This window comes from Clarias gariepinus, chromosome 17, assembly GCF_024256425.1.
Source record: "Clarias gariepinus isolate MV-2021 ecotype Netherlands chromosome 17, CGAR_prim_01v2, whole genome shotgun sequence".
NCBI classification, from domain to species: domain Eukaryota; kingdom Metazoa; phylum Chordata; class Actinopteri; order Siluriformes; family Clariidae; genus Clarias; species Clarias gariepinus.
In genome coordinates, this window is record NC_071116.1 from 1,488,776 (window position 1) to 1,516,130 (window position 27,355).

General features: G+C 37.0%; 3 protein-coding genes across 9 annotated transcripts in view; 1 reads left to right on the top strand and 2 right to left on the bottom strand.

The window, feature by feature from the left end:
* The first annotated feature begins 1,715 nt into the window (after positions 1 to 1,715).
* tlx3b (T cell leukemia homeobox 3b) lies at positions 1,716 to 12,069 on the top strand. Its single transcript, XM_053476206.1, has 3 exons — positions 1,716 to 2,324; positions 5,159 to 5,399; positions 11,826 to 12,069. Exons 1-3 carry the CDS (start codon positions 1,901 to 1,903, stop codon positions 12,028 to 12,030), a joined length of 870 nt encoding a protein of 289 aa, XP_053332181.1. The 5' UTR covers positions 1,716 to 1,900; the 3' UTR covers positions 12,031 to 12,069.
* A 3,688-nt stretch (positions 12,070 to 15,757) lies between these two features.
* On the bottom strand, positions 15,758 to 21,452 carry npm1a (nucleophosmin 1a). Its single transcript, XM_053476205.1, has 11 exons — positions 21,335 to 21,452; positions 19,965 to 20,044; positions 18,980 to 19,099; positions 18,785 to 18,878; positions 18,537 to 18,640; positions 18,391 to 18,446; positions 18,216 to 18,270; positions 18,058 to 18,129; positions 17,758 to 17,895; positions 16,500 to 16,574; positions 15,758 to 16,397 (listed from the first exon to the last, which is right to left on the bottom strand). The coding sequence occupies exons 1-11, from the start codon at positions 21,372 to 21,374 to the stop codon at positions 16,353 to 16,355; spliced, it is 879 nt and encodes a 292-aa protein (XP_053332180.1). The 5' UTR covers positions 21,375 to 21,452; the 3' UTR covers positions 15,758 to 16,352.
* A 949-nt stretch (positions 21,453 to 22,401) lies between these two features.
* kcnip1b (Kv channel interacting protein 1 b) overlaps positions 22,402 to 27,355 on the bottom strand; it is a 29,054-nt gene continuing 24,100 nt past the window's right edge. For 5 of the 7 annotated variants that reach the window (XM_053516438.1, XM_053516439.1, XM_053516444.1 and 2 more), the window contains exons 3-9: positions 26,369 to 26,438; positions 25,338 to 25,408; positions 25,139 to 25,246; positions 24,707 to 24,811; positions 24,553 to 24,615; positions 23,429 to 23,472; positions 22,402 to 23,186 (exon numbers count right to left, since the gene is read on the bottom strand). In XM_053516438.1, the coding sequence (XP_053372413.1) occupies positions 23,177 to 23,186; positions 23,429 to 23,472; positions 24,553 to 24,615; positions 24,707 to 24,811; positions 25,139 to 25,246; positions 25,338 to 25,408; positions 26,369 to 26,438 (471 nt within the window). In that variant the 3' untranslated portion in view covers positions 22,402 to 23,176. Of the gene's footprint in view, positions 23,473 to 24,552; positions 24,616 to 24,706; positions 24,812 to 25,138; positions 25,247 to 25,337; positions 25,409 to 26,368; positions 26,439 to 27,355 lie in introns of all 7 variants that reach the window. The other 2 variants (XM_053516445.1, XM_053516442.1) reach the window with 1 other exon arrangement.

Consider the following 27,355-nt stretch of genomic DNA (forward strand, 5'->3'; position numbering starts at 1 on the left):
GTTAACTGGATTTGCTTCTCCTCCGCAGCCCCCCTGAAGCTAATCAAACGCAGCAGCTTTGAGCCGAAAAAGAGCCCAAACTTAATCTGGTTTAAGCGCCGCTTTTACACGGAAGCACTTTGGCAGCAGATCGAGTGTCCCAGCGGCCACACACACACACACACACACATACACGAGCGCGCGCGCTAAACTGCGCCTTAATTGGACATGACAAGTTTTTTTGTGCTTCACTAATTGTTTCAATTAAGAGCCGTGTTAAAATCACTGTTTAATAAACGTTCAAAGGATTTTGTGTGTGTAAATGATCTTGATCAAAATCCAGGTTGGCAAAACAATGCCTTAACATTACAAACAGGAAAAAAAAACTAAATTATTTTTATTTATTTGTTTATTTTTATAGTATTTTTATCACACTTTAATAATAAAAAAATAGGTTAAAATAAACTCTTAGATTTAATGTTTTATTTTGCTCTCTGTTATAGGATTCAGAAAGGGGCTTTATTGCCCAGTACGTTTGCACAAACAACAATTTGGGTTTGGTGACAGAAGCTTCCAGTGACGAAAACAACACACACAACACAACCACACAATAAAAAACAAACAAACAAATAAACAAACAAACAAACACATAAATAAAATGCAAACGAATATTAATTACATTTTTGGTGGAAAGACTGTATACAAAACATATATCATGCGTATATACATATACAGTATGTGACAATTAAAATAATATCAAATACAGTTACTGTTTACTGACGAGTAGTTACCAGTTCACCAACACTAGTACCTTAACTAGTTCAAATGTGTAATAAAATGTTTAAACATTGTTGTTTGTGCCGCATATTGAATATTTCTTATCTTATGTCGCTTAAATGTTGTTATGTTGCCTGTACATGTTAACTGCTTTTATGTAGACGTGTTGTCATGTCAACTATGTGTCTAATTCTAACATTAATTAATATTATTGTTGATAATAATAATAATAATAATAATAATAATAATAAAACTCGCTATTAAACACGTCCTCACAGCAGGGTGAATAAATAAAGCATAAATCTGTTTTTCTTTCATCCACTACATGGTGGTGGTGGTGGAAAAGCCCAGGCTCCCCCGCGCGCTGCTGGAGGCGATATGAAGTCCGGATGGTTGTCTAATGACGCCGCTTTTAATACACACCGGCTCGAGTTTCTCATTCGACCGATCGATGCAGCTCAAACACACACACACACACACACACACACACACAAACCATCAGATTAGCTCGTGAGAGACATCTCGCGCTCATCTGATTAACCCTAAACGGTTGGAGAACACCGCTGCGATTTGTTCTTGCATTACATATATACACACACACACACACACACACACACGCACGCCACAAAAGTCTGTCACACATTTTTGCAAGTTCGTATTTTATAAACATGAAGCAATAAAGTGTAACCAAAGAGCTTTAACAAAAAGCAATGATTTAAAAAAAAAAAAAACTTTAAAATGTCTGACAGCAGACCAACAGTGAAGACAACGTGGAGGAGGAAAAAATGGGAGAAAAAGAAATTCCACTCCGGACCAATCAGGGAGTGATGTCATAAAGTCTACACCAATTATAACTCAAGAAGACCAAAGTGCCCAATCAGAAAATGGCGGGTGGGAGGAGCTAAACTGCAGGAGACAAACCTGGGACTGTGTGTGAATGCGGTCCAAGTCCTTCTGCCAAAAAAACTTTCCATGCACGGATCGGCGCTGGCGCGTCCCCGGAATCCGCTGCATCCAAGAAAGAAAGAAAAAAAGAAAAGCAACAGGAATTTCTTCCTCGGTAGCGCTGACTAGCCTGTTAGTGATCTAAAAGTGGAATCTAATTCCCCAGAAGGGTTTTCAGTCAGGTTTGTGGAAGGAGAGGATGGACCGAGCGTCAAGCTCCAGCCCCACAGGTCAGACACCTCAGCCTGGCCAACACGAAACCATCAGCTTCGGCATCGATCAGATCCTCAGCGGAGGAGAGTCGGAGAGCCAGAAACAGAGACAACAACAGCAACAGCAACAACAGAACTCGGCACAGAACAGTCCGGACAGCGCGCACGGTCACCGAGCGGCCAGCCCGAGCCCATACCCTGCTCTCTCGGGCGCGTTTCACGCACTGGCCGCTCCGTATGATGAATCTGGTGCGTACGGGCCGAACTTCGCTCTCGCGCCCGGCGGCGTGATTAGAGTCCCGGCGCACAGACCGCTCACCGCCGCCGTGCCGCCCAGCGTCCCGGCGCTCAGTAGCATCGGTTTCCCCTGGATGGAGAGCAGCCAGCGCTTCGCTAAGGACCGCTTTGCAGGTACCGCCACCACTACCACCACCATCATAATCATCTTCATCACCACCATCATCATTTTTACAAGCACGAAAAGCAGCTCGTTTCATACAGTCGCACATCCAGCTGGATCTCATCTCCAATCAGAGTGATTAGTCACTTAAACCAGATCACTCCTCATATGGTTCTGTTTGAAGCTAGCTGTAGAAATGCTACAGAAACATCAATTCTTCAGCTCTGAGAAGTTTTGCTTTGTATCAGAAATAACGCAGGACGACACTTTGTGTATTTGTGTGAATGTTTCAATCTTTTTAACTCACTGCTTTTTCCTTATAAAAAAAACAAACAAATGTGCAAATCACACCCACCAATCTCAGATTTCCAAATGATGACACAAGCTTTCAGAAGCAGAAAAAATACATTTCATAGATTTGGGAAATAAATACAGTTTAAATATTCAAGAAAAAAAACTGAATCTCGTATAAATTACACATTTGTTCTCCAAGTCCATGAAATGAATTTCATTTGTTGTTTTTATTTTAGTAATTAATATTACATTACATAATATACGTTATTTAACAGTTGGATATATTTTAAACAGTGCAATGAAGCTGTTGTTGACAAGAAATCTGAACAGATATTTGGGGTACCAGTTGGTGCATCGGAGGCTGTTTAGTCTGTTTTATGAGACAAAGCTGGTTTTAGGAATTATGTAAAATCAGGCATGAAGCGGGAAATTTCTCACAAATACACCCTACAGACACGAGAAAATAAAATGTACAGAATCATATTAACTGTTCCATCCTAGCATCGCGGTATTTTGGAGCAAAATACACAAAATAACAAGCGCATTGATTTTTATGAGCTGATGTCCCATAATAACACATTCGATTGTATGTGTCTGTATTTTATTAAATGCACGAGCACTTGGCGGGGTTATATATTTCTTTAATCTTCTAACTTATTTTTCTCAGATGTTTTAAAACTCATTTTCTATACAATTAAAACTTTTTATACAATAACTTGAATAAAGACATGCAGTGATAGCAGAAAAGTCTTCGCAATGAGTATCGAAAGTTTGCATTATTTTTTTTTTATCTGTGGGATTAATATTTATGATGTTCAATATTCATGATGCACTGATCGTTAATTTATTCAAAAGCAACAACAACAAAAAATTACAATCAGCATTAAGCTTCTCTATTAGCGTGCATTAAGAGCAGCTGGTTCACATTCAGCGTAAATTCATAAATAGATAATGCCGTGCGCGTGTGTGTGCGCGCGCACGCTGCGCTAAAACAGAGCCGTATTTCGCGCAGATTGATTTTTAAAACGATGGCAAATGGATAAAGAAATCAAAAACGCTGTCACGGTTTTTAGAGTTAAGCTCCGATTTAAACGCGCGCACTAGGCCTCCCCCGGTGTCTTTTCATCACCGACCCGCTTTATGGAAGAAAAAAAAAACGCCAAGCACTTTATAAAAGGCGTATCAATATTTTAGCAGGGTTATTTATGGACACCCCACAGGCCTTTATCAGGCTCTCTTCACACACACTTTAAAGAACAGAAAGAGAGAGAGAGAGCGAAAGAGAGAGAGAGAGATAGATTAAATTTGATGCATTATTGCGTATTTCTTTGCATGTTTAATAATTACTACAAAAAATGAAATGCTTTAAAAATGATATAAATGTTATTTAAGATGTAGCTTGTCTGTCTGATTAGGTGTGCAAATTACAGGCTGCTTTCTTACAAACAAAGACACCATAAAAACCAACCTTGTCTAAAGAAAAACATTTTTCGCGTTTTTTATCCAAAAAACAAAACAAAATAAATTATACATTTCTGTATGAACTAGTCATCCTGACCTTTTTCATTTTAAGACTGTAAATTGTGTATATTTTTTCCTGAACAAATTTTGTACAAACGAAAAGACTAAAACTTTCCTATAAGTGATGCGACAAATTTATGTTGAGGTATTTATTTTGACTATGAATTAATTTTGATTTATTTAACTTTTTTTGCCACATTGCTAACCTGTAGCCTAAATGCGACATTCATATTGTCTAATTCATATCCTTTCACACTAAATTGCAACAAACATCCCACTTCTAAAGCACTTGGGAGAAGTTGAGTGAAAACGAGTAATTCATTATTAACGACAAATTCCTCTATATGACCATCACGCCACACACACGCGCGCGCGCGCACACACACACACACACACACACACACAGGTAAAATGCATATATTATATAATGTATATTTTACTATGAATTATAAATAAGGATCCATGATCAAGTCACTTATTTATTTATTTATTTATATGTGTGAGTTTGAGTAAATATGTAATCGTAAAAAACACGTGAAGGTACCTGCCATTGTGGTATTCCCCGAAACTGCATGTTTGTGTGTGTGATATAATACCAGAAAAATAGGCTACAAAAATATTTCGTTTCCTACACGTGAAACAAAATTGAACAGTGAAAATAATGAACAGAATGAAAAATAAAAACAGGTGAATAAGGTTTGAAACACATCAAGCCTCCAAAATCCAGGATACAATCCCGTGCCAAGACAAAGTAGAGTTTGGTGCTATTTGTTTGATTTTATTTAAAATTTTAATTTTTTCTTCCTTTTTCTCTTTTCCTTCTTTAAATATAATTGCTTTTGATCAATTAAAAATGGCATTTAATCCAAATAATATAATAAAAGTTAAAAACGATTTTGCACACAAGCGTAGCTTGCTTTCAATTTATTTGGCCACGTTCACTTTATTCTGCACCATTATGCGCATGCTCAACATGTGATGATTTTTACACTTCCGGTTTGCAATAAACGTCTCCTTCCCTGTCCTGCAGCTGCCTTGACGCCGTTCACCGTGGTCGCGCGGCGGATCGGTCACCCGTACCAGAACCGGACTCCGCCCAAGCGAAAGAAGCCGCGCACATCCTTCTCTCGCGCGCAGATCTGCGAGCTGGAGAAGCGTTTCCACCGGCAGAAGTACCTGGCCAGCGCCGAGCGCGCGGCTCTAGCAAAGACCCTGAAGATGACGGACGCGCAGGTCAAAACGTGGTTCCAGAACCGGAGGACCAAATGGAGGTGAGGAGAGGGGGGTGATGGGGGTGGGTGGGTGGGTCAGCAGCAGAATCTTGATTGGTTCTTATTGGTTTGGGACGCGTCACTACACAGTGGCGTCAGTAACCGCGTCACTACACACCCGCGCGACAACAGTCGTCATGATTACACAATTATGCAGTTTGATCGCGCACGCGGAGCGTCAAATGTTCTAGAAAGCTGTTATGGCGGGAAGTTGTACCCCACTCAGCGTGTATAGGAAAGTATTTAAAATGTTTTATTTAAAGTCTGTAGTGTTTCACTTAACGTGTGTACAAATAGATTTAATAATAAACAAAAAAAAAAACAACAACAGGCTTTTTACACCAGACATTAACATTTACAGTTAGGTATTTGGAAGATACTTTTGTATAAAGTGACTTAAAAAGTGCTCCTAGAAAAGAACACTGTGTTACTAGATTACCTACTTACTACTGTAAGTACCATCAGTCAAACACTGTTGGGAAGATTTTTTGAATGTATTTATTTTGTGTTAATTTTATTTTTGGGGTGGGGTGGGGGGATTAACACAAATATCTCTGAAACAGACAGGTTTTCAGTCGTTGTCTAAAGATTGCCGTAGACTCAGCTGTACGATGTCTAGAAGAAGTTCATTCCACCACCTAGGAGCCAGAACAGGAAACACTCTAGGTGCATGTTCCTCGAACCCTGCGACTTGGCTAACAGCTAATTTACTAACATTTAAGTACAAACATTTTTACCAGAAGTGTTAAATATTACACAGACACTACACTGTTATTTAATGAAAAATATTACACACATCACTTGTATGTTTCACATAGATTCTTTAAGTAGATGTTCTGTCTTTAAAAAGCTATATAATGTTAAGATATTTAACATTTAAATAAAATGTAATAGATCTATATAATGTTGAGATATTTTACAGTAAGTTTGAAAAGATTTATCAAATATAAATGTAAGACCATGCTCTGAGGAGAAAAGTACCACAGTGCACCTGTCCGGTGAGGTTGCAAGCTTGAGCAGCCCACGTCTCTACCTGTAGTGTGTAACATCTGAATTTGGTGAACCTTTAAATGTGACTTAAGTTTCAGACCGGGTGGTTAAGGACTGCTCTTGTACATTTAATGAGCCTTTAGAGTAACACTACATTATACTATGTAGATGTATATAGCAATCTTTACAAACACTTACCACTATAAAAATACAACAGTCGTAAACAAATTTCTGTGCCATGTGAATTAAATCTTGTTGTAGCAGATTCAGAGATTCTTGTCAAATATTAAATGTATGCTTTATAAAACTTTACAATTATTATTCAAATATAAAGTTAAAATATATTGTATTATATCAAATCAAATCATATCATGTTGTATTGAATTTAATGAAGTAGTGCCATATTAGGAGTCAAAAAATATGTTGGATAAAATCATATCATGGCAGCACGTTGGCTTAGTGGTTAGCACTGACGCCCTGGGTTCGATTCCCAGCCAGGTTCAATTCCTGTTTTTGTGTGCTTGGAGTTTGCATGTTCTTACTGTGCTTGTGGGTTTCCTCCCACAATCCAAAGACATGCAGGTAAGGCTAATTGCCAATCTTAAAATTGGGTGTGGGTGTGTGAGTGTGTGTGGGTGCCCTGCAATGAATTGGCACCCTGTCCAGGATAAGACGATGAGTGAGTGAGTAAAAAATCATATCATATCATAATTAGCCAAATCATATCGTATCGTATTCAGTAGAACCATATGTTTTTTAATTGATTTGAATTATATTGTATCGTTCCTAGTTAAATTGTATCATACTGAATTGTATCATAAAGTTTCATTTTGAAGTGAATCATATTAACTTTGTATTGAATCGAAAGACATATCGCATTGAATCGAATCACATAGCAGTCAGATCATATCATATAGTTTCTAGTCGAACCATATCATATTAAATAGACTTATGTTGTATAATAATCATATTGTGTCCAATTGATTATAATTACATCATTTTATTTTGAATCAAATCATGTAGTATCATGTTGTCAAGCCATATTGTATCATATAGAATCAAATCATTGTATCATGTTGAATCAAATCATTTTATATCATACTCAAGTGAATCATATAGTTTCATTTAGACTTGAATCATGTTGTCTTGCATTGAACCGAATCATTCAATAGTATCAGTTTTCAGGCAAATGGTATCGTATTAATTCAAATTATATTATATTTAACTAAACCATACGATATTGACCACTTATTAAATTAACGTATAATGTCAAATATTCAATTGTTGCTTTATGAATCGAAGTTCTATCATATCATAATATGCAGTAAAATATTCAGGGATATCATCAAATATCAAATTACTGAATTAATCTCATTGGATTAAGGGATATCGTTAAAATATCTCATCGACACTGTATGGTCTTGTATGGAAGCATAAGGGTTACTCCTCAAGTAGACATCACTTTAGACCTGCATTTGTGTTTAGTTTTACAAAACGCAGTCAGCTGCTTCTGGCTGTCTGGGAAAACATCAGGACAAATCCACATCTGGCCCAAGCGCTGATTACCACATGACGGAAAACACAATCCTCTGAGTGCGACAGGCCGCTGAGCGAGTGATGGATTCATCAGCGTTCCAACATGGCGGCTCTTTAACTGCCACTAACTTCCTCACGGGCCGCAGTTATTTTTTACAACTTCATTCGCAGAGTATATATATTTAATGCGCACCCTGTTGTTTCCTCCCATCTTACATTTATTATAATCTTTAATCATGAGCATAAAAATGAAATGTTGAAAGGCTCATTTAAAATCTTTATTCTGCAGAATCAGCACATGGAATGTTTAAGGCTTTATGCAGGGCCACGATGAGACAGCAACTTCTGAGGAATAAAGTTTCACGTCAGGAAATTCGTACCAAGCGTGTAGAACACGTAATACACACGCATATCGAGGCACAGCATGGAGAAACATCACACACGTCCCATCACTTATGTGTGATTAGTGGAGTTATGCAGGATTTAAGGGAGCGTTTCACAGGGGCGGGGTCAACACATGCCACCACACGACATTGGAAAGAAATTATGTGCCTTGTGGACAAATTATGACACGTGACATTCATGTCCAGAACCAAAAAAAACATGTGAAAGTAAATAAAAAATAAAATAAAAATTTAAAATCACATAGAAAAATGTAGCCACACATGAATAAGTTAAATGTGAAAAAAGGAGACAAACGTTATGTAAAATAAGAACTAAGTACAACTATTATGCGAGTACATAAGTATATAAATAAACAAATAAACAACAAACAACATTCTAAAATGTGGTTTCTAATATGTGTGTGTGTGTGTGTATGTGTATGCAAGATATAACTTTCACCTGTAACGTAAATTTGAATTAGCCATCAAGTCACAAATCTAATCACGAATCAGAAGAAACATCTGTCTCAGACTCGTTGATGTGTGATAATCGCTCGGTACAGAGGCGGAGGGAAATGAATTGCAGCGTGCCGAGCAAAAGTGCAGTGATTAAATTACCAACGCAGGTAGATTTACACCGAGGACTGTAAAGTCAGAGCTTACGCTCCTAACACAAGACTAACGCAACACTAACGCCACCCTGCAGGACCCTCATCTGGGGGAGGGAAAGAATTATAGCAGGTTTAATTGAATTTAACAGGAGTGTAAATAAAACACAGCCACAGAGAGAAACCAGGACGTCGCAGCCATGTTGTCTTCATTACCGGCAAATATCAACAGAACACGCTAACGTTCCACCTCCACAACTCTTAAGAAAGGATTTATTTTTGGGTATGTTTGTGTCTTAAAATAACCACACATACTTTCCTTATTTTATTTTGCAACTGTTTGTGATTTCTGAACAAAATGGATCTGTTTAAGCAATTTCTTTAATGCTGAGAAAAACAGAAACAAAACAAACATACAAAGCAGAAAAAAACAATTTTTTCCATGGCTAGAGTAATGCAGAGTCAGCTTAACTCAAAGCACACTCTCAGAAAAAAAATGTATATGCTGTGTGTTTATATATATATATATATATATATATATATATATATATATATATATATATATATATTTATATATATAAAATAAACCATTAAAGAAGCAGAGAAACTGTCGCTGTCTAAAGAGCTTTAAAAGAACATCAAAGTTATAAAATTTGACCCTATTTTTTAAAACAGTAATTTTTATAACAGAAATTAGAGCTGGTAGAAAAAAACGATTCCGTTATTTATGACGATTCTTTTGAGTGGTGGTTCCTCTATCACCGCACTGATTCCAAAATTCATTCTTTTTAATTCATATGCATGTTTGCATTTAAGGAGGTAAATAAAACAAAATAAGGAGATAAAATGTTGCCGTTTCTGTAAAATCCTACAGGTGGCGCAGTCTAAACTGCTCACACATTGACAGCATCCTGTATGGTTGAAGCGAATGATTTGCGTGTGAATTTCAACAAAACCTACCAAAAAAAACAAAAACACATTGATATTTATAAAATCGTGATACTTACAGAACTGCACTTATGTATCGGAATAATATCATATCATCTGGTCCTGGAACATTAAAACCTCTCAGTATTATTTTATGTAAACACTCACACACTTCATGTATACAGTATAACAGTAAAATGTAAATATAATTCTGATATTTATTTTTAATCTTTGCTATTCTGTAACAAATACTTAATATGCAAAAATTAGATACAAAGTCACATTTATACTCTTTTTTAAATTTTTCTTATCTACGTTTTTGTACAGTATACGTACATTGTGTAAAAGGATATTATACCATAATAATACACTTTTTACACAATGTACTTATACTGCATATGTATATCTATTACACAGTTTGTTGATTATATATATGCAACATAAAATATATATTGTACAGTATACCTAAATATTGTATGCACAGCTGTGTACATGCTACAGGCTTCATCTGATGTACAGAATAATATACACACTATATTGTGTATAACTACAGTATATTTGCATATATGTTTAAAAGTCCTGTAATACATAGTTATTTGTATTGCTATAAATATTTGAGGTTTTACACATAGCTGAGTACTTTACTTGGTTTAAGAGCTTAAATGTGAACGTTTTGATTTAAAAAAGGACAACATTATGCTTCTAGATATCTAGATATCTCTCTGTGTAAATATATAAAATTATCTGTAAATCTGTTGCACATATTAATAAACTACATATTTAATGTATTGAAATAAAAGTCGTAATAACATACAATAAATAATTGTAACCCCTCACAACAAAAACTGCAAACCCTTTTCGATGAATTAAACAATTAGTAAATGTACGTCGGTTAGAATTAGAAATTAAATTATTCTTTAAAATTTAGAAAGCGATTATTTAAACAACCAGCATTCTTCTTTAAGGGAGTTTAGACAGTCTGATCTCATACACAATATAATGTTATGTAAAATTATTACTATATAGAGTTAAACAGGGTGTATATAAAGTACACAGTGTGCCTGCGTATTTGAATAATGACAAATATCTTTAAAATCTTTTGCCACTTGTCCCAAAGTGTCCATACAAAGAGGAAATGAAAGCTTTTCACACTCTGTGTATATTGTGTACATACTGTATTTCTTTTTCTTGCTGGGACAGGAAGCTGTCACAAATGTTTGCCCTATAAATGGAGATGTTCAGGATGTAAATATATTTATATTCCTCCAGTTTTACTTATACAGCAGATGTACAGATAAATTGTCTTCTGTAAAGTGAAGGAAAAATCCAGCAATTCGAAAGATCAAAGAATCCAAGACTTCACTACAGACTTTAAATGTCTGGTTCAATACACAATTATACATTTGTCTTTGTAGGATTTTTACATTTCTAACACACACACACACACACAACACAGCATAGGGCTCATTTAAAACAAAATTGCGGGGCTGAAAAAAAAAAAGAAAAATCTCCTCTAAACTTGCTTTGTGTTTGACCTGAATTAATTATTTCACATTATAAAACAAATATTCAACGAAATACATGATTATTAAATAGTCAACATTTTTAGTAATTTAGATTGATTGAAATAATGATTAATTCTTGCAATATTCTTGTTTTAGTGGCAGACAATTCGGACAATTTTAAGTATTTATTTCTAGGAAACATAAAACAACTAAACAAAATGATTTTGTAATATAATAATTAAATGTAAAAGCTTAGAAATAGTAAAGAGAATAAAAACAAAGGATCTTATTACTTTTATTATTATTATTAACCGTATATTGGGTTCATTGTAATTTTAGACTTGAACAGTTAAAAATTATTTAATGACAGTTTAAACATGTAAAAAAAAAAAAAAAGAAGCTTTTTTAAAGATAAAAGTCCAGATCTCTGACACAATCCCTGTGTGTGTCCCTCTCTCTCTTTCTCTTGTTTGGCAGACGACAGACGGCGGAGGAGCGCGAGGCCGAGCGACAGCAGGCCAACCGTCTGATGATGCAGCTCCAGCACGACGCCTTCCACAAGTCTCTGAGTGACCCGTTGCCGGCCGACCCGCTGTGCATGCACAACTCGTCCCTGTTCGCTTTGCACAACCTGCAGCCGTGGGCCAGCGAAGAGGGCGCCAAGCTCACCGCGCTGGCATGAGACCCCTAATACAAACACCCCGTATTACCCCATCACCCCCCACACCCCTGTCACCCTAATCACCTTAATCACCCCCCCCCCCCCCAAACACACACACACACACTCTAATCACAATGCAGCTGCATCTTGAACAATGACGGGACATTTTCTGTTTTACAAACGATACCTTCGGAGCGGAGGACGAGCATAGAGACACATGCAGAGCTGCTACGAAGAGAAACTCATCTGTCTGTCTGTCTTTCTTTACGTCTCTCTCTCTCTCTCTCTCTCTCTCTCTCATCTCATCTCATCACGCTGAGGGAACGCCGCAGAGACACATAACCAAGGATAAATTATTCAGAACATGACCTCGTATAGCCCCTACAATGGGCAATTTGAACATAAAGCTAACAGGAACACACTCCCTCACACACACACACACACACACACACACACAAGCCTGAGAGAAAAACCAGACTGCTTACATTTTAGTAAGGGTCAAGGGCTATTCTGCTGTTTTATCATCGGTTTCTCACAGCTGAGGACAGCACGCCGTGATTTTGCTGCATGACATTAACATTTGATCAACCAAACACAACCTTGAATTCATATGACATCACAATACTGGCTATATAGTGAAATGGATGTTAACTGAAGTAAAAAAAATAATAATTCTGCATCGTCTTGTTTTCCCCGTCCGACTGAAAGCACAAGAAACAGACTGCAATTATGTGAGCGGACGACTTTTATGGGAAAAAAAAAGTGATATAGCGAGAGAGAAAAAAATCTATAAAAAAAATTGTAATATACTTTACACAATATAATAACCTAAGGTTTGCTAGCTTGCTAACAATCGTGGTCTTAATCACACAAAATAGTTGTTATATTTATACAAGTAGCTATATTTTATTACTATCCTGTACTGTTTACTACGGTAGTTAGCATAATATTTACTAGCGTGTTAGCTAATCTGCTTCCACAATATACAGTAGCTAGCTCCCTTGCTAGCAAACATGGCTAACGGTTTTAGTTACAGTACATCAGGCACCAGGTGCTAGACAGACGTGTTTATGGTTTTAATTACATTATAATAGTTTTTCTAATGCTGGAGGATACTTGTAAAGTTGGTTAGCTGCTCAAAGTCAAATAGCTAGTATTAAAGAGGCAACGTTAGCATTAAGATAGGCTTATCTTGGCTGCTCTGGCACTTTTTTTTTCAGGCTGAATGATAAAGGATTAACAAATACAAAGCAGGATTTTAAATATATTTTACTAGATAAAAATATCAGCATGTAATATATCGCTTGAAGTTTCAGGTGCCTTTATGCTAGTTATCTGGCTAATGTTTGTGCGACATGCTCGCGTAAAATTTTATATTTCAGATTCAAACCGCTAAGGAGATGATAAAGTCAAGCAGTGATGTCATAAGAACAAGAATGTGAGCTGGTGATCAAATTCTAATGTTCGGACTCTACAAAATCGCGACGTGCATTAGCGTTAATCACGACGCTCTTCTCATTTCTTTTTTTTTTTTTTTAATATTAAGGCATTATTTCTGAATTGACGAATTGTGAGACTCTTATAAGAAGACATCTGTACAGTCCTAAAGGTGTGCCATGAACAGATAAGTTATATACAGTGGTGAATAAAATGTTTAAGATGTTTCTAAAACTCTCTCAATGCATCCAAATGAGGTGTATTATACATTGTATTGTAATTCATATGTAAATAGCTGAAAATGTAATTAAACTCTTCTTTTTTTGCCTTCTAAATTGCTTGTTTGTGTTTTTTCATTATTATTATTATTTATTACTTTTGCAAATCGTCCCTTCTTTGCTTTAAGATGGTGAGTTGAGAGTTGTGCTTTAACTGGACAACATTATGCACGCCGCAGCACTGAAGCACTTAGGGCCTCGCCGAGATAAACGCAGGCTCCTGGGGGATCGTAAACACGGCCGGCGATTTCCCACCCGAGTGCTGACTCTTAGGAATTGACCCGCCTGAGAAAGAGTGATGGAGAGAGAGACAGTGGGGGCAAATGGAGTGCCGTCCATTATAAAACGATTTAACATTAACATTAAAATCATGCTCAGGTGAGTCCACGGTCCTGCCGTAAAGCTCTCTAGATGTTTAACAGCTATCGGCTGTCGTTAATGAACACTCAGAGATCTGGCTAATCCACACAGGAAGGTCTCTGACCTCCCCAGTCACCCTGAGCAACACACACACACACACACACTGTAGGCCCACAGGGATGATGACATCATCCAGGGAAAGTAAAATATACTGCATGACCCAGTGAGCTGCAGTGTTTTGGCTCCACCTACCGGCCTGAGCATGTAGCTTCAAATAAAAGTGAGGGGAAATGATAATCTGATTTACAGGATAGTTTCATTCTTCTTTAAAGTCACCCTGCCCTCATAAAACAATTAGAAAGAAAATAAAAAAAAGAGAGGTTATAGGCGGCACTGTGGCCTTGCACCGCCAGGGTCCAGGTTCGATTCCCAACTAGGGTCCGTGTATGTTCTTCCCGTGGATGGTGGGTTTCCTCCCACAGTCCAAAGACATGCAGATTAGGCTTATCGGAGTTCCCAAATTTTCTGTAGTGTATGAATGTGTGTGTGCCCTGTGATTGACAGCCAAAAACTGTTATTTTAGAACAGTCCAGGTTCACAAGTGATGTGTTGTAAGTCTTTTGGCTGCTCTTGCTGAGGGGTCACCACAGCGAACAGTGCGATCCTCACAACAACTTGGCACATGTTTTACACCGGATGCCCTTCCTGACGCAACACTTTATCCAGGCTTGGGAATGACACTGCATCCAGTGTCTGGAGTTTGGGCATTGTATTCCCCAAGCAGGAACCCTGACCATCCACATGGCAGATGAAACACCTAATAGCTAGCTAGTAGTGCTACCTAACAGAAGACTAATTATACACATCCCCACTTTAACAGAACACTTGTAGGTGAACTTTTATTGTCTGGTGCGAAAAACGGAAAACACTAAGTGATGCACTGAAAAGTCAGGGGAGAACGAATATAACGTAGATAGATTTGCAAGCAAGCTAACTAGCTGATAGAGAATTAGATTCATAAATGAATAAGGAACCATAAAGATTAGACTTTGGAGCAATGGATAAAAGGTCACATGGTCTGGTCTATTAAGAAGGGAAGCACATGAAGAGAATCACCTATCATGCATAGTGTCCACTGTACAAGCCTCTGGAGACAGTGTTATGATCTGGGGTTGCTTCAGTTGATCAGGTCAAGACTCAGCAACGTTATGTGGCAATAAAATGAGGTCAGCTGTCCACCTAAAATGACCATCTTATCACATATCACGGTGGTTTTCTGGGCCATATTCCAGGACCCACAGTGTGAAAGTGATTCTGCGAGCAGGAGGAACTATTTTCACAATTAAAATCAACCCGGTCATATTTAAAGTTTACGCTTCTAGTACATCGATTATGCTTTGAGTTAATTAAACACAAGTAAGCTTAAACAGGTAAAGATTATCCCAGATGAAGCTATTAAAACATCAGGCTGAATATTTTACTGCTGAAACACTATTTAAACCTGATGTATTAGGTAGAAAAACAACTTATTAAAAACTTAAGTATCTTATTCTGACTATAATATATAGATGTGTTCAACCAAATATAGCAAGACTAACTTCCTTAGCTTTAATTTTAAACGGTTCAGAAAACATTGAATCTGAAGCAGGTACAATAATACTGCAGAAACAAAATCAGAGACAGTGCCAAGGTTTTTTTTCCCCAAAAACCAAAGCTTTTTATTCCTGTTCAGTAAAATGTGTTTTGTTGCAAAAGCACAAACAGACAAGTCTGATTTATTCCAACTCGGTGGAAGAAGAACAGCTTCTCTCGGAGTTAAACATCCAACCTGCGCTATGATACAGTATATTCACAGGTGCAGCTTCATTTATGCTTCAAACTCACTCACACATACACACACATGATGCAGAAACAAATCAGAAATGAATATCCCTTAGCTGCACTCATGATGAAATTTACAGATGAGAGAGACACAACCACATCCGTCTCAAAGAGAAACCAGATATTAGCGGGAGCTTCTGAACATAACTAAAAAGTTAAAAATAAAAACAAACGATATCTTCTGGCGCTACTTGTGTGTGAGAGACGGAACCATTTTGTGCCTCGGCAGGTCCAAATTGGAAGAAAAAACAAAGACAGGTGGAATAAAGTGACTTAAATGAAACTTAAAAAGGAATGACAAATATTATGAGAACAATTCAGGAGGGATAATTACTTTAAAAAAAGAAAAGAAAAAAAAGACATCATTTAACTGAGTAAAATGTTGGATTAGTTCTTCACCGTCTGCCTCCACTGCCACAGCTCACTAATCACCTGCGGAGGGGAGCACATACTTAGTCACACATTCCACAATACATTACTATAAAAGTCAACTGATTTTAATGCGTATTAAAGCTGTTAAACTTCAGTAAATACCTTTGCGTCAGTTACTTTGAAGCCATTCTTCACATAGTTTTCAAACTTGGGCTGAAGTTTGGGCAACGCCACTCCCTGCAAACATACAACGTTTCAACATCACTTTACATAGAAAAGAAAAAAACCAAGGGGGTGGAGCTTAAGCTGAAGAAGAAACTTCTTATAGGCAACACTTATAAAAAAATAAAAAAAAACTTTAAACTTCAAGGCACAAAAAAAGACCAAGTTAAACATTTCACTTAGCTTTCTCTGCTACACTTATTTATTCCTTTGTCTTAATTAAATATTTGTTATCAGAAAAATCTTCCCACTTTGGTCTGTGGTGTGAAATGTGCACAGGAGCCACCTAGTGGACAAAAAGCATTTCTAGCCCAAACTGCTCAACTAATATTCACAGCTTCCCTTACATGTTTAATAATTCGATATACAGCTGGACTCCAAACAAACAGTCCGAAGCTGAGATGATGCTTAGCCTCGCCTTCAAAAAATAAAATCACATCTGTTCCCATCAGACTGCAGTATTTAAGGTCCGTCCCTCCCCGGACATGCAACACCAAGCATCAGAACAGATTTTAAGGGTTAACAGTCATGGACTCTGCGTCGCATATAACGTCTCGCCTCATCCGCGAGTCAATGTTGGCTGCTGACTCCATTAATTACCGCCGCAATTAGCCAACAGCTGAGACTATTACATCTACGCAGATAAATAAATAGCTTTAATCACTTCTCATTACGCTGAGATCCGTCAGCTAAACGATTTCTGCACCTGAGCTGAACTGCAAAGTACGCTCCTCAAGTGGTGGACTTTTACCTCCCCCCTCTTCAAAACGCCTTTTTTTTTAAGGCTCGGTTATTAGAATTCAGATTAATTCACCTCAAAGATATTTTATTATACACTCAAGAGCTGCAGCATTTCCAAAAAAAAAAAAAAAAAAAAAAAAAAAAGAGAGAGCCGGATCCGAGTTCTCGGAGATCGCTGAGAAACACTGGATGATGTATGAAACTGAATTCCTAATCAGACACGGCTGAGGTTCATTTACAGTTAAAACACTGCCTGGTGTGCACAAGCACGGGAAACTGTTAGAAGTGTTTTTTAATCATATAAACATCGATAAAATACATGAAAATGAAGGGAAAAAAAAAAAAAAAAAAAAGTACTTTTATGCTGATTGTGCAAGAAAAAAAACAAATAAACACTAAGTTCATGCGGAATGCATTTCCATGCACATTACATGCTAGTCAGTGTTAGAAAGCGCACCTTCTCCACGCTTGCCATCATCTTGGCCTTGATTTCAGGGATGCCGAGGGGGGTTTGGGGAGTTTTGGGCGTCTTCGGGCTTTTGGGCGTTTGTGGCTGCTTCTCATTCTTCTTGCCAACGTCTGGTGTCTTCTGGTTCTGTTTGGATAAGATTTAAAAAAAAAAAAAAAAAAGAATATACAATTAAAGCCAGTCACCGGTAAATGAGCAGTCGCTATAGAAAAGTTAAACACATACACGGTGACGTGACCCAGTCAACCAATCGCAACCCAGAATCCACAGATTTAATTAAACACACACCTGTTTGGGCGCCGGCGTGCTTGATTTGCCGTTCTGTGAGGGAGTCTGTGGCTTGGCTGCAGGTTTCTTGGCCTGAACCAGAAACACAGACGTTAACCTCACACACAAGTTTCCTTTTAAACCATGACGAGACACAGTTATATTTCACACACACTCACCTTCACAGGCGTCTCCTCTTCGCTTTCCTCCTCGTCTTCATCATCTTCCTCATCACTGAAAAAAAGTTCCAGACCCATATTTTTTCTTTATATATATATAATAAAAAATGAATAAAAAAAAAAAACAAGTAACCTAGAACACACTCAGATTAAAGTGCAAATTATATACACTCACTCTTCGTCATCTTCCTCGTCGTCATCTTCGTCCTCCTCTTCCATCTTCATCTTTTTCTAAAGACGACGAAAGCAAAAATATCAGACTAAAGAACAATACTCAAATACCAACAGTGAGTATAATGGGGGACATTATTCAACACTCACTGAGGGTTTTGTGGCAGCTGAAGCTCCTCTCTTAACACCGCTCTTCATCTCCTCCTCCTCCTCTTCCTCATCGTCTTCATCAAAAGACTGGTCTCCGCTCATCACTACAACAAGAGCAAAGTTTCAGCATTTGGGAAAACAGACTTTAAGGAGTTTCACCCGGAATCAAGACTGACATGTCACCACGGCACAAGGGGGCGGGGCTTCCAGATCATAACCCCTTAATTATCCAAGTAAAACCTACTTACTAATGAGGTGCTGGCCGCTGATGTGAACTGGACCAGATCCGGTACGCAGACGGAAAATTACAGGAGGGCTGATCTCAAAGCCACCCAGGCACACCTGAAACACGATTTGGTTTCAGAACAATTCAACTTTAAAACACAGGACGAGCGGATTAACAAACTGTGGTTTAAAAAAAAAAAAAAAAAAAAAAAACTCACGCTTGGCATGGTGGACGGCTTCAGCGTGGCCAGCACGGCTTTGACCTTTTGACCCTCTGAGTCCTGGCCCTCGACTTCCACCACATTTAGCTCATCCTTGGTGGCTGGATCGACACACGCCTGCAGGTATTAACTTCAGCTTAATTTTTTTCCAACAATTAAAAGTTTCCATCAAGTCAACAACCGACGTTAACCTCACAGTCGTTCACATAAAAACGGATAAATCTCAGGACACATGCAGCGCTATCAAAAGCATCCTTTGTTTTGCTGTGCGCACGTGTGTAGGGATGCACTGACGTCATTAACTATAATCAATAATCAAGTTAGTTAACAACAAGTCTAACTGTTGTTCATGACATCACACTTGATTCTGTGAGGGCTTTGATGTGTATGTGTAAAGTTTACTGTGCGAAGGCAAACACCTTCATGAGCAAAAAAGAAAGAAAAAAAAAAGAAAAAACTTTTCACCAGTAACTCGAGCAAAAACAGAATCAAAGGGGAAGACTTGGTGCTGGCAGGGGGCGGGGCCAAGGACAGAGTGTGGTTAGTGGGGAAGGATTCACACCTGAAGAGGATGTGGAGGATTATTTACTGCGAGTTGCTGTGTGTCAGGTTTTTTTTCTCCAATTCAGCATTGTTTTTCCTTGGTTATTTTTTGTTTCATTAACAAAGTTAAAGACACTTCATGAATTAGTGATATTTATTGCCATGACTGTTAGTTACCACAACTGTTAGTGCATAATTATGACAGAGTAATGCGATTGTTTTAGCAACTGTATAAATGTATAGTTGAGGTCGCATGCGCGTGATGTATTGCTGAAAAAAAAATCGATTTAAAGGTTTAGGTTGCACAAGGTATTTTTGTCCAAACGTAAACATCAAAAACGTCTGTGTGTGGGAGAGATACAACACTCAAAGTATGCATTAAACACTTCCTGTATGCACAACAAACTGGTCAGATGAAGCGACAGTATAAAACACGCACCATCCTGACAGACAGCTGATGCTCAAAGTCGTCATCCTCAGGGTTGAATGTCACTTCCTTCCCCTGTTTCAGCTCGCAGCCTGACAAACAGTTAAACACAAGCATCATGTTAGCATAGCACAAAACACTTTATATACATAGAATACAGAAAATGTGTGGCCAAACGAGCTACTTCTGAAGTTTATGCAAAACGGAAGTGACCGATCCTGCTTCAATAAAAAAAATACTCAAAAACAATCATTTAACATACAAGTTATTTATGTTTTTATGAGTATTGATGCTACAATTGGTGTAAGCTTCCAATTTTGTAAGGGAAAAATATCAGTAGTGTCTAACCATGTCAAATTCATCTTGCAATATCTTAATTTAGCATTTTTATCTTCATGTGAAATCTAAATTTGTCATGTTTTATCTGAATGCTGTTTATGATGTTTATCATACCATCAAAAGGGCACAAAATTGTATCTAGCAAATGAATTTATACGAAAGAATATTAATGCGTAGGCATTTTTACAAAAAAAAAAAAAGAAGCATGGATCGGGAGATGAAAAGCATCAAGTAATACGAAAAATTGTGTTATGATCCTATCTGAAAATTCTCTTCCCCCCTAGATAAGAGACTTTAGCACCAACAGTACGCTGTTAGAGAACCTAAAGCTCGCCACACGTGGAGTTCTACCTCCACGTGCTCGCGCGCATGTGCGCCATCTCGCGACACGAGCACGAGCTGAAACTCGTTGGGACATTATTTATAATGTAGAAAGAAAAAAAAAAACGAAAACAGTAAAAAAAATAAATAAATAATAATAATAAACAGATCACAATTAAACAAAAATCAGACTCGGCACAGACTACGTCAGACGCGCACGCGCACTACGTATCGTGATCACTTATTTTGTAGTCATTCATTTTAGGATAAACTAAATAGACACAATGTACAAGTAGTAACCGTGACACCGCTATCCACACACACACCTTTATTTCTGTCATATTTGAAATGAGATGATTTCAGGTGAAAGAGCTCAGAGGCCACACCACCACCACCGCCGCCATTTTGAAAATCGCGTCACACGTGTGCGCGCGTGTGGAGAAAAACAGCAGCAAACCCAATCTAAACGCGTTACAGTCTGTATTATGTATAAGTGCACGTTTTTTTTTAAAAACTAAACCCCTAACTAAAACCTAATCTAATTCTGCCGAGTTATACAACTCTCGGAGACGCTGAAGAGCATGGACCTCGGCGCGAGCTAACGGTTCTCTCCTAGCTAGCTGAGGTAAAAACAATTAGAATCTTAACTTCAACATAAAACCCGGGAATCAGGCCGCGGGTGTTGTATCGTACACTGAGAGGAAAAAATAAAGACCGGTTACCGTAGAGGAAGGTCTGAGGGCCCATCTGCTCGGCGTCCATCTCTGCTTGCTGTGGAACTCGTGTGAAGAGCCGGTGGAGTGAGGACTCTACGGAGCACGAGGAGGGTCACGCAGCATCCATGCGCCCCCTTTATGGGCGTGTCTAGGGACTGACCAATGAGCGGATGATAAAGGGGGAAAAGAGGCGGAACTAGTGGAGAAATCAGAAGGAGAATATACAGTACTGATTGATTTTTTTCTTATAATTTTATTGTAGATTTTTTTGGTCCCAAGCACTGGGACACCAACCCTATGACATCCTAGTGTGTGAAGGGCCCTTTTTTATATATACTAGCGTTCAAAAGTTTGGGGTCACTTGCAAATTTCTTTGTTTTTGTTTAGTGATTTATTTTTTACATTCTACAACAATACTGGGGATTTCAAAACTATAAAATAACACATCTGGAATTAGGTAATTACGTAACAACAAGATAAACAACAGTTAGTTGTTATTTTAAGACACAGAGATCAGCCTTTCTGTAATAGTTCTTGCAAGAACAGTATTGTCAAGTACATTTGCAAAATCCATCAAGCACCATAATGAAACTGGCTCTCATGAAGGTCATCCCAGGAGGGCGAGACCAAAACCTGGAAACCTGTGGAAGACCTACCTCTGCCACCGACGAGAAGTTCATTTAGAGTTATCAGCCTGAAAAATGACCAATTAACAGCATAAGAATTTACCCAGAGGAAATCCACCAAACACAGGGAGAACATGCAAACTCCATGCACACAGACCCGAGGCAGGAATTGAACACAGACCCTGGAGGTGCAATGCGACAGTGCTAACCACTAAGTCACCGTGCTGCCTATACAATGTTGCACATAATATTATCATTAGAAAACAAGATTTAAACAAACAAATAAACAAACCCTATTTATAAAAAAAAAATACCCAGACATAATAATAATAATAATATATTGAAAGGATTATAAAAAAAACATAACCATTATTTATTAATTAAAGAATCAGTAAAATTAATTATTGTAACAAATGAACAGACATTGTTTTAAAGAAATTCACATTTTTTATTTCAGCATCTGAGTAAGATGAAGCATTATACAGCATTAAAAGATTACTCATATCTGTATTTCCCACTATATAACTCTTTGAGTGGCGATTAACAGTTTTTTATTATTTATGAGTAACAATATAAATTTAATAATTTAGCATGTTTATATTTTTTGTAAACTAAGAAAATGAATAAAAAAAATACTGAGCTGGATTGTCACTAAGTAAAAGAAATTGAGCACACCAATCATAACGCTTTATCTCTGTACACAAACAGACAGACAGACAGACAGACAGAGAGCAGAACAAACAGAAGACACACAGGATATCCATAAGCATTATCATGAATACACAAAATGGCAAGACATCCAAATATAATTTTTACCCAATTCCAACTGTAATACATAAAACATTAAATCATTTAATGCATTAATCAACACATCAGGCTTGTATATTATATTACATCAGCCAACGTTCAAGTAACTGAAGGTTAAAACATGCAAAACTCTTAGTGAATTCTAAGTCACTGTTATGAGATGCAGTTCACATCCTTCTCAGGTAGATGGAGTCCTCAAGTCGTAGCTTCAAAGCTTAAATGCAGTAAGGTCGACCTTTGTAGCAATTTAAAAAGTTTGTAAAATGAGAAGCAATGGTGGGAGACATCTGAGCATTTAAGAAAGTCTGAAACAGCCACTTTTAGTTGTAGAGCAACACGGAGAAGCAGGGGTTCATATGCTCGCTTTTCTTCTCTTACTCAGGCAAGGAGGGATTCCATTGTGTCCGTCTGATCATCAGCCGTCACTGAGTGTTGGACAGTACACAATCATAATTGGCTGGTCACTGTGATAGTGTTAGTTTGTAGCTTATTAAATTTGTATTGAGAGCGAGAGTGCTGATCCATACACATAAGCTATGTTAACATATAAACATTCCAGAAATTATGTGCATATATAAATATAAATCTTTCTTCTGTCTCTATGTGTTTTGTCTTTCATAGATACACTCTCTCTCTTGCTCTCTCTGTCTGTGTTTGTGTTTCTTACATCACATTTTCGAAAAGCTGCATGGATCTCATCATGGTTTCATCCTGAATTGAAGCAGAAAAGAAATACAATGATTATCTTTATAAATAAAAGAAAGGTTTTGTCTGTACAATAATCAGAAATTGCTCATTCAATTATATCTTTGTTGTCTGTATGTCTGTCCAGCCAGATTTTGTCACAGCATTACACAGGAAATGGAAATTATTGAAACTTTTCCAGTCCTATGGCATTTGCTTGAAGTTAAACCTGTGCCAGAAATGAAATCAAAATGTTGAGTAAAAGGGAAGTTATGAGCAGTTATGTGTCAGATGCTGATCATCTTATTTTTAGCTTTAACATTTTAACTATTTCTATAAACTCTTTACTCGTCAACAACAGGTACTTACACTAGTATTTAAAAAATATACAGTAATTCAGTAGCAGTTTGATTCAGTAGATTTCCACTGTAATTATGCTCCATCTAGTTGCAAACACCAATATTCATGTTTAAACATTCATTCAATTTACACTAATGTTTATTGTCTAACACCTATATTCATCATCAAACATCAATATTTATTATCAAACGCCTTTACTGTGCATCAAACCACATGAACTCTCCATTAAACGCCAACATTTATTATCAAACATATTTACTCAGCATCAAATAACTATATTTATCATCAAATGCCTATACTCACTATTAAACACCTATACTCATCATCAAACATCAGCATTTATCATCAAACACATTTACTCTCATTAAATAACTATATTCATCATCAAACGCCTTTACTCACCATCAAACACCTATACACATCATCACACCCCGACATTTATCATCAAACACTCATACTCACCATCAAACACCTATACTCATCATCATACACCTTTACTGATCATTAAAATCTGTACTCATCATTAAACACCAACATTCTCCATCAATCCCTTATATTTAGCACTACACACCAACATTTACCAGTGTATTGTCTGTAGCTTTATAAATTCCAATAATAGACCTGGCAAGCCAAACATAGATGGATGTGTGTTTGAGCTTTACAACAAGGTTTGGTGATGTCTGATTGCAAGCATCATATACTGTGAACTGAGTTAACTTCGGGATACTGGTGAGAACTGGTACTTACTTCTTGGCACGCTAGGATAAACTCTTCCAATGTCACAACACCATCTTTGTTTTTGTCCATTTTCTGTGGAATAAAACATAACTGATTTCATGTAACAAGTGTTTATGTTGTTGTGTTTATAATAGTATTATTATCCAGGTTGATTAACACAAACCTGGAAGAAAGCATCTACATGCTGCTTGGGCACGTCTCCTTTCAAAGCAGGATATGTGTACTTCCCCATCATGTCGTAAATGGCCTGCACAATCTCCGTCATCTCCTGATTTAAAAGCATCAAAGAATATGTCACGTAAATTTCTAATCGGACTTTTATAAGTTCAAGATAGACAGGTAACTACTAACACTGCTAATATCACTAATGCTGTCTTGATTTGGTTTATCAGTAAGTTTTTTGCTATTCATCTTTCTTGTTTAAGACAACATGATTAAAAAATTTAAGTAGGTTCGAAGCCAAGGAGTATATTTTGTGACATTTTAAATTCAGGTTATTTCTTAGATTATATACAGTAACAATATACTGTAAATTAATGTCTTTATCTTAGTTATGACATGCATTAGTAAGAGAAATAGAATTTTTGTCACGCACCTCTTTGTTGATGAACCCATCTCGATTAATGTCGTACAGATGGAAAGTCCACTCCAGTTTTTCTTGGACTGTTCCCCTCAGAAGAATGGACAGACCCATCACAAAATCCTAACAGAGAAAATATTATGATTTAAATCATAGACAAATAAAATAAATGTGAATAATAAAAAGAGATTAGTGAGTGTGTTTTTTTTTTTACTTCAAACTTTATGGAGCCATTATTCGTTGTGTCAAATGCATTAAACAGGTAGTGAGCATATGTTGAGGCATCTGAAATAAAGAAAAGAAAGATTTTTAGGTATTTGCGAAAAAAAAAAGTAGCTATCAAATGACTTTTAGTGGAGATCAATGCAGAAAATCTTACGGATTTTTATCACCCTGACTTCTCTAAGACTTATAGGATTTGCTAATGAGTTTTCAATAAAATTTCTAGCACATCCTTTGCTCTTTTAAAATAAACTTTGAGGAAAGCATTAAAATTATAGTCACCAAGCATGTATAATGGTTTCCCTAGCTATGGATAAATCTTTCATACCATCAAGGACTCCAAGAAAATGTCAACATTTACCTCAAGAACATGGACACATACCTTAGAAACAATATTTATGCCAGAAAAATGCCACAGTTGGGATATTAACTAAAATTATACACTAATGTACCTCAGAAACATCAACTTTTACCTCATAAAAGGCAATATTTACCTTGGTAGAATCAACATTTACCTCAGAAACATAACCATATGTAAAGAAAACCAACATTTACCTCAGATCTTTCATTATTGAATTTACCTCAGGAATATTCCAATCTACATTTACCTTATGAACATCACAACATATCTTAGAAATAATATTTATGTAGAGAAAAGCAACATGTACCTCAAGGAAACTAATATTCACCTCAGAAAAAAATGTCATGGCCTAATTCATCTCGGGAACATCATAATCCCCTCAGAAACATTTACCTCAGAAAAAGCCAATATTTGCATCACAAACAAACTTCAAGAGAATTCACAAAAATGTAATCAATATATCAAAACTCATAAGGGTCCTAATTCCAAAGACATAAATATTATAAAAGTGTCCCATTCATCGGGAGTCTTCTTGTAGACACTCTTCCATTATGCTATTATAATTAGTTCCTTAATTATATCTGAGTGGCTGTAGCTTGTTACAGTAATTTGGGAATGAACCAACTTAATTTAAAGTAGTAAAAAGTGAATAGATGCTGTACCTCCATGAGGAAAGAACTGTGCGTAGATGTGTTTAAACGTCTCCTCATTCACTACTCCGCTCGGACACTCCTAAGGAGGCACAATGGAAGAGTAAATGTTTTTTCACACTTGTGTGGGCAAACATTTATGTCTTGTTGGTGTGTGTGGGTGTGTGCATTATAGCATGTAATCGCCTGGCGTTATGACATATGGCTCTGAAGTGTATTCACTGCAGTTTGCTGCAAACAGATTAGCAAGAAGAACAACAGGGACAGTTTAACTGCTCATTTTTTTCCAAAGAAAAATATAGTTATACAGAGTTTTAACCTTGATGACCAGCTTTGAACGCTAACAAAACCATGTAAGGCATGATATATACTGTATTAGCTCATCTGTTTCAGATTAACTTGTTACAAACATTGATATTTAGGTGGCCATGTGGAAACTTTCCTGATCAATAATGTTTTTATATGTTTATTTGTGGTTTTACTTGAACTTTGTGGAAACTTGAGCTCAGTATAAGTTCTTCAGTTTGCCTACATAAGATAATTGTAAGCTAATTATGAGTAAAGATTTAAATTGAATTAGCTAAATTAAACTAATTTCAGCTGAAATCACATATTACCAAACAAAAGTCCTACATTCCCAAGCCCTCCGTTTTTTCCTCAGAATGAACAGAGCACAGCCATTCCACCTTGTCTTCAACTGTTTCACATTTTTTAGGGTTAAAGTTTCTCTACATGACATTGAGATAGAAACCGAAGTGCATTATCACGAAGCATACTCCCTTTTTTATTTCTAGCATCCCTTCTTTCATGCTTTAAATTCAAATTCTTGCTTGTTTGTTGAAGTTAAAAATTAGAGTGTCGAGTAACAATTTAATCAGTATTTGGATCCTAGTTATGACCCTAATGGTTACTAGAACTATGAATCATAGGTAGACTCCTGATTCAATTCAGTTCATTTTTTGGGCATTGCGATTTTCAATTTGATTCTATAGCACTAAT

Coding starts and splice junctions, on each gene's coding strand:
- tlx3b (XM_053476206.1), top strand. CDS start 1,901: ATGGACCGAGCGTCAAGCTCCAGCCCCACAGGTCAGACACCTCAGCCT. Junction 2,325..5,158: donor CGCTAAGGACCGCTTTGCAG/GTACCGCCACCA, acceptor CCTGTCCTGCAG/CTGCCTTGACGCCGTTCACC. Junction 5,400..11,825: donor AACCGGAGGACCAAATGGAG/GTGAGGAGAGGG, acceptor CTTGTTTGGCAG/ACGACAGACGGCGGAGGAGC.
- npm1a (XM_053476205.1), bottom strand. CDS start 21,374: ATGGACGCCGAGCAGATGGGCCCTCAGACCTTCCTCTACG. Junction 18,130..18,215: donor AAGAGGAGACGCCTGTGAAG/GTGAGTGTGTGT, acceptor TTTCTGGTTCAG/GCCAAGAAACCTGCAGCCAA. Junction 17,896..18,057: donor GCACGCCGGCGCCCAAACAG/GTGTGTGTTTAA, acceptor TTATCCAAACAG/AACCAGAAGACACCAGACGT.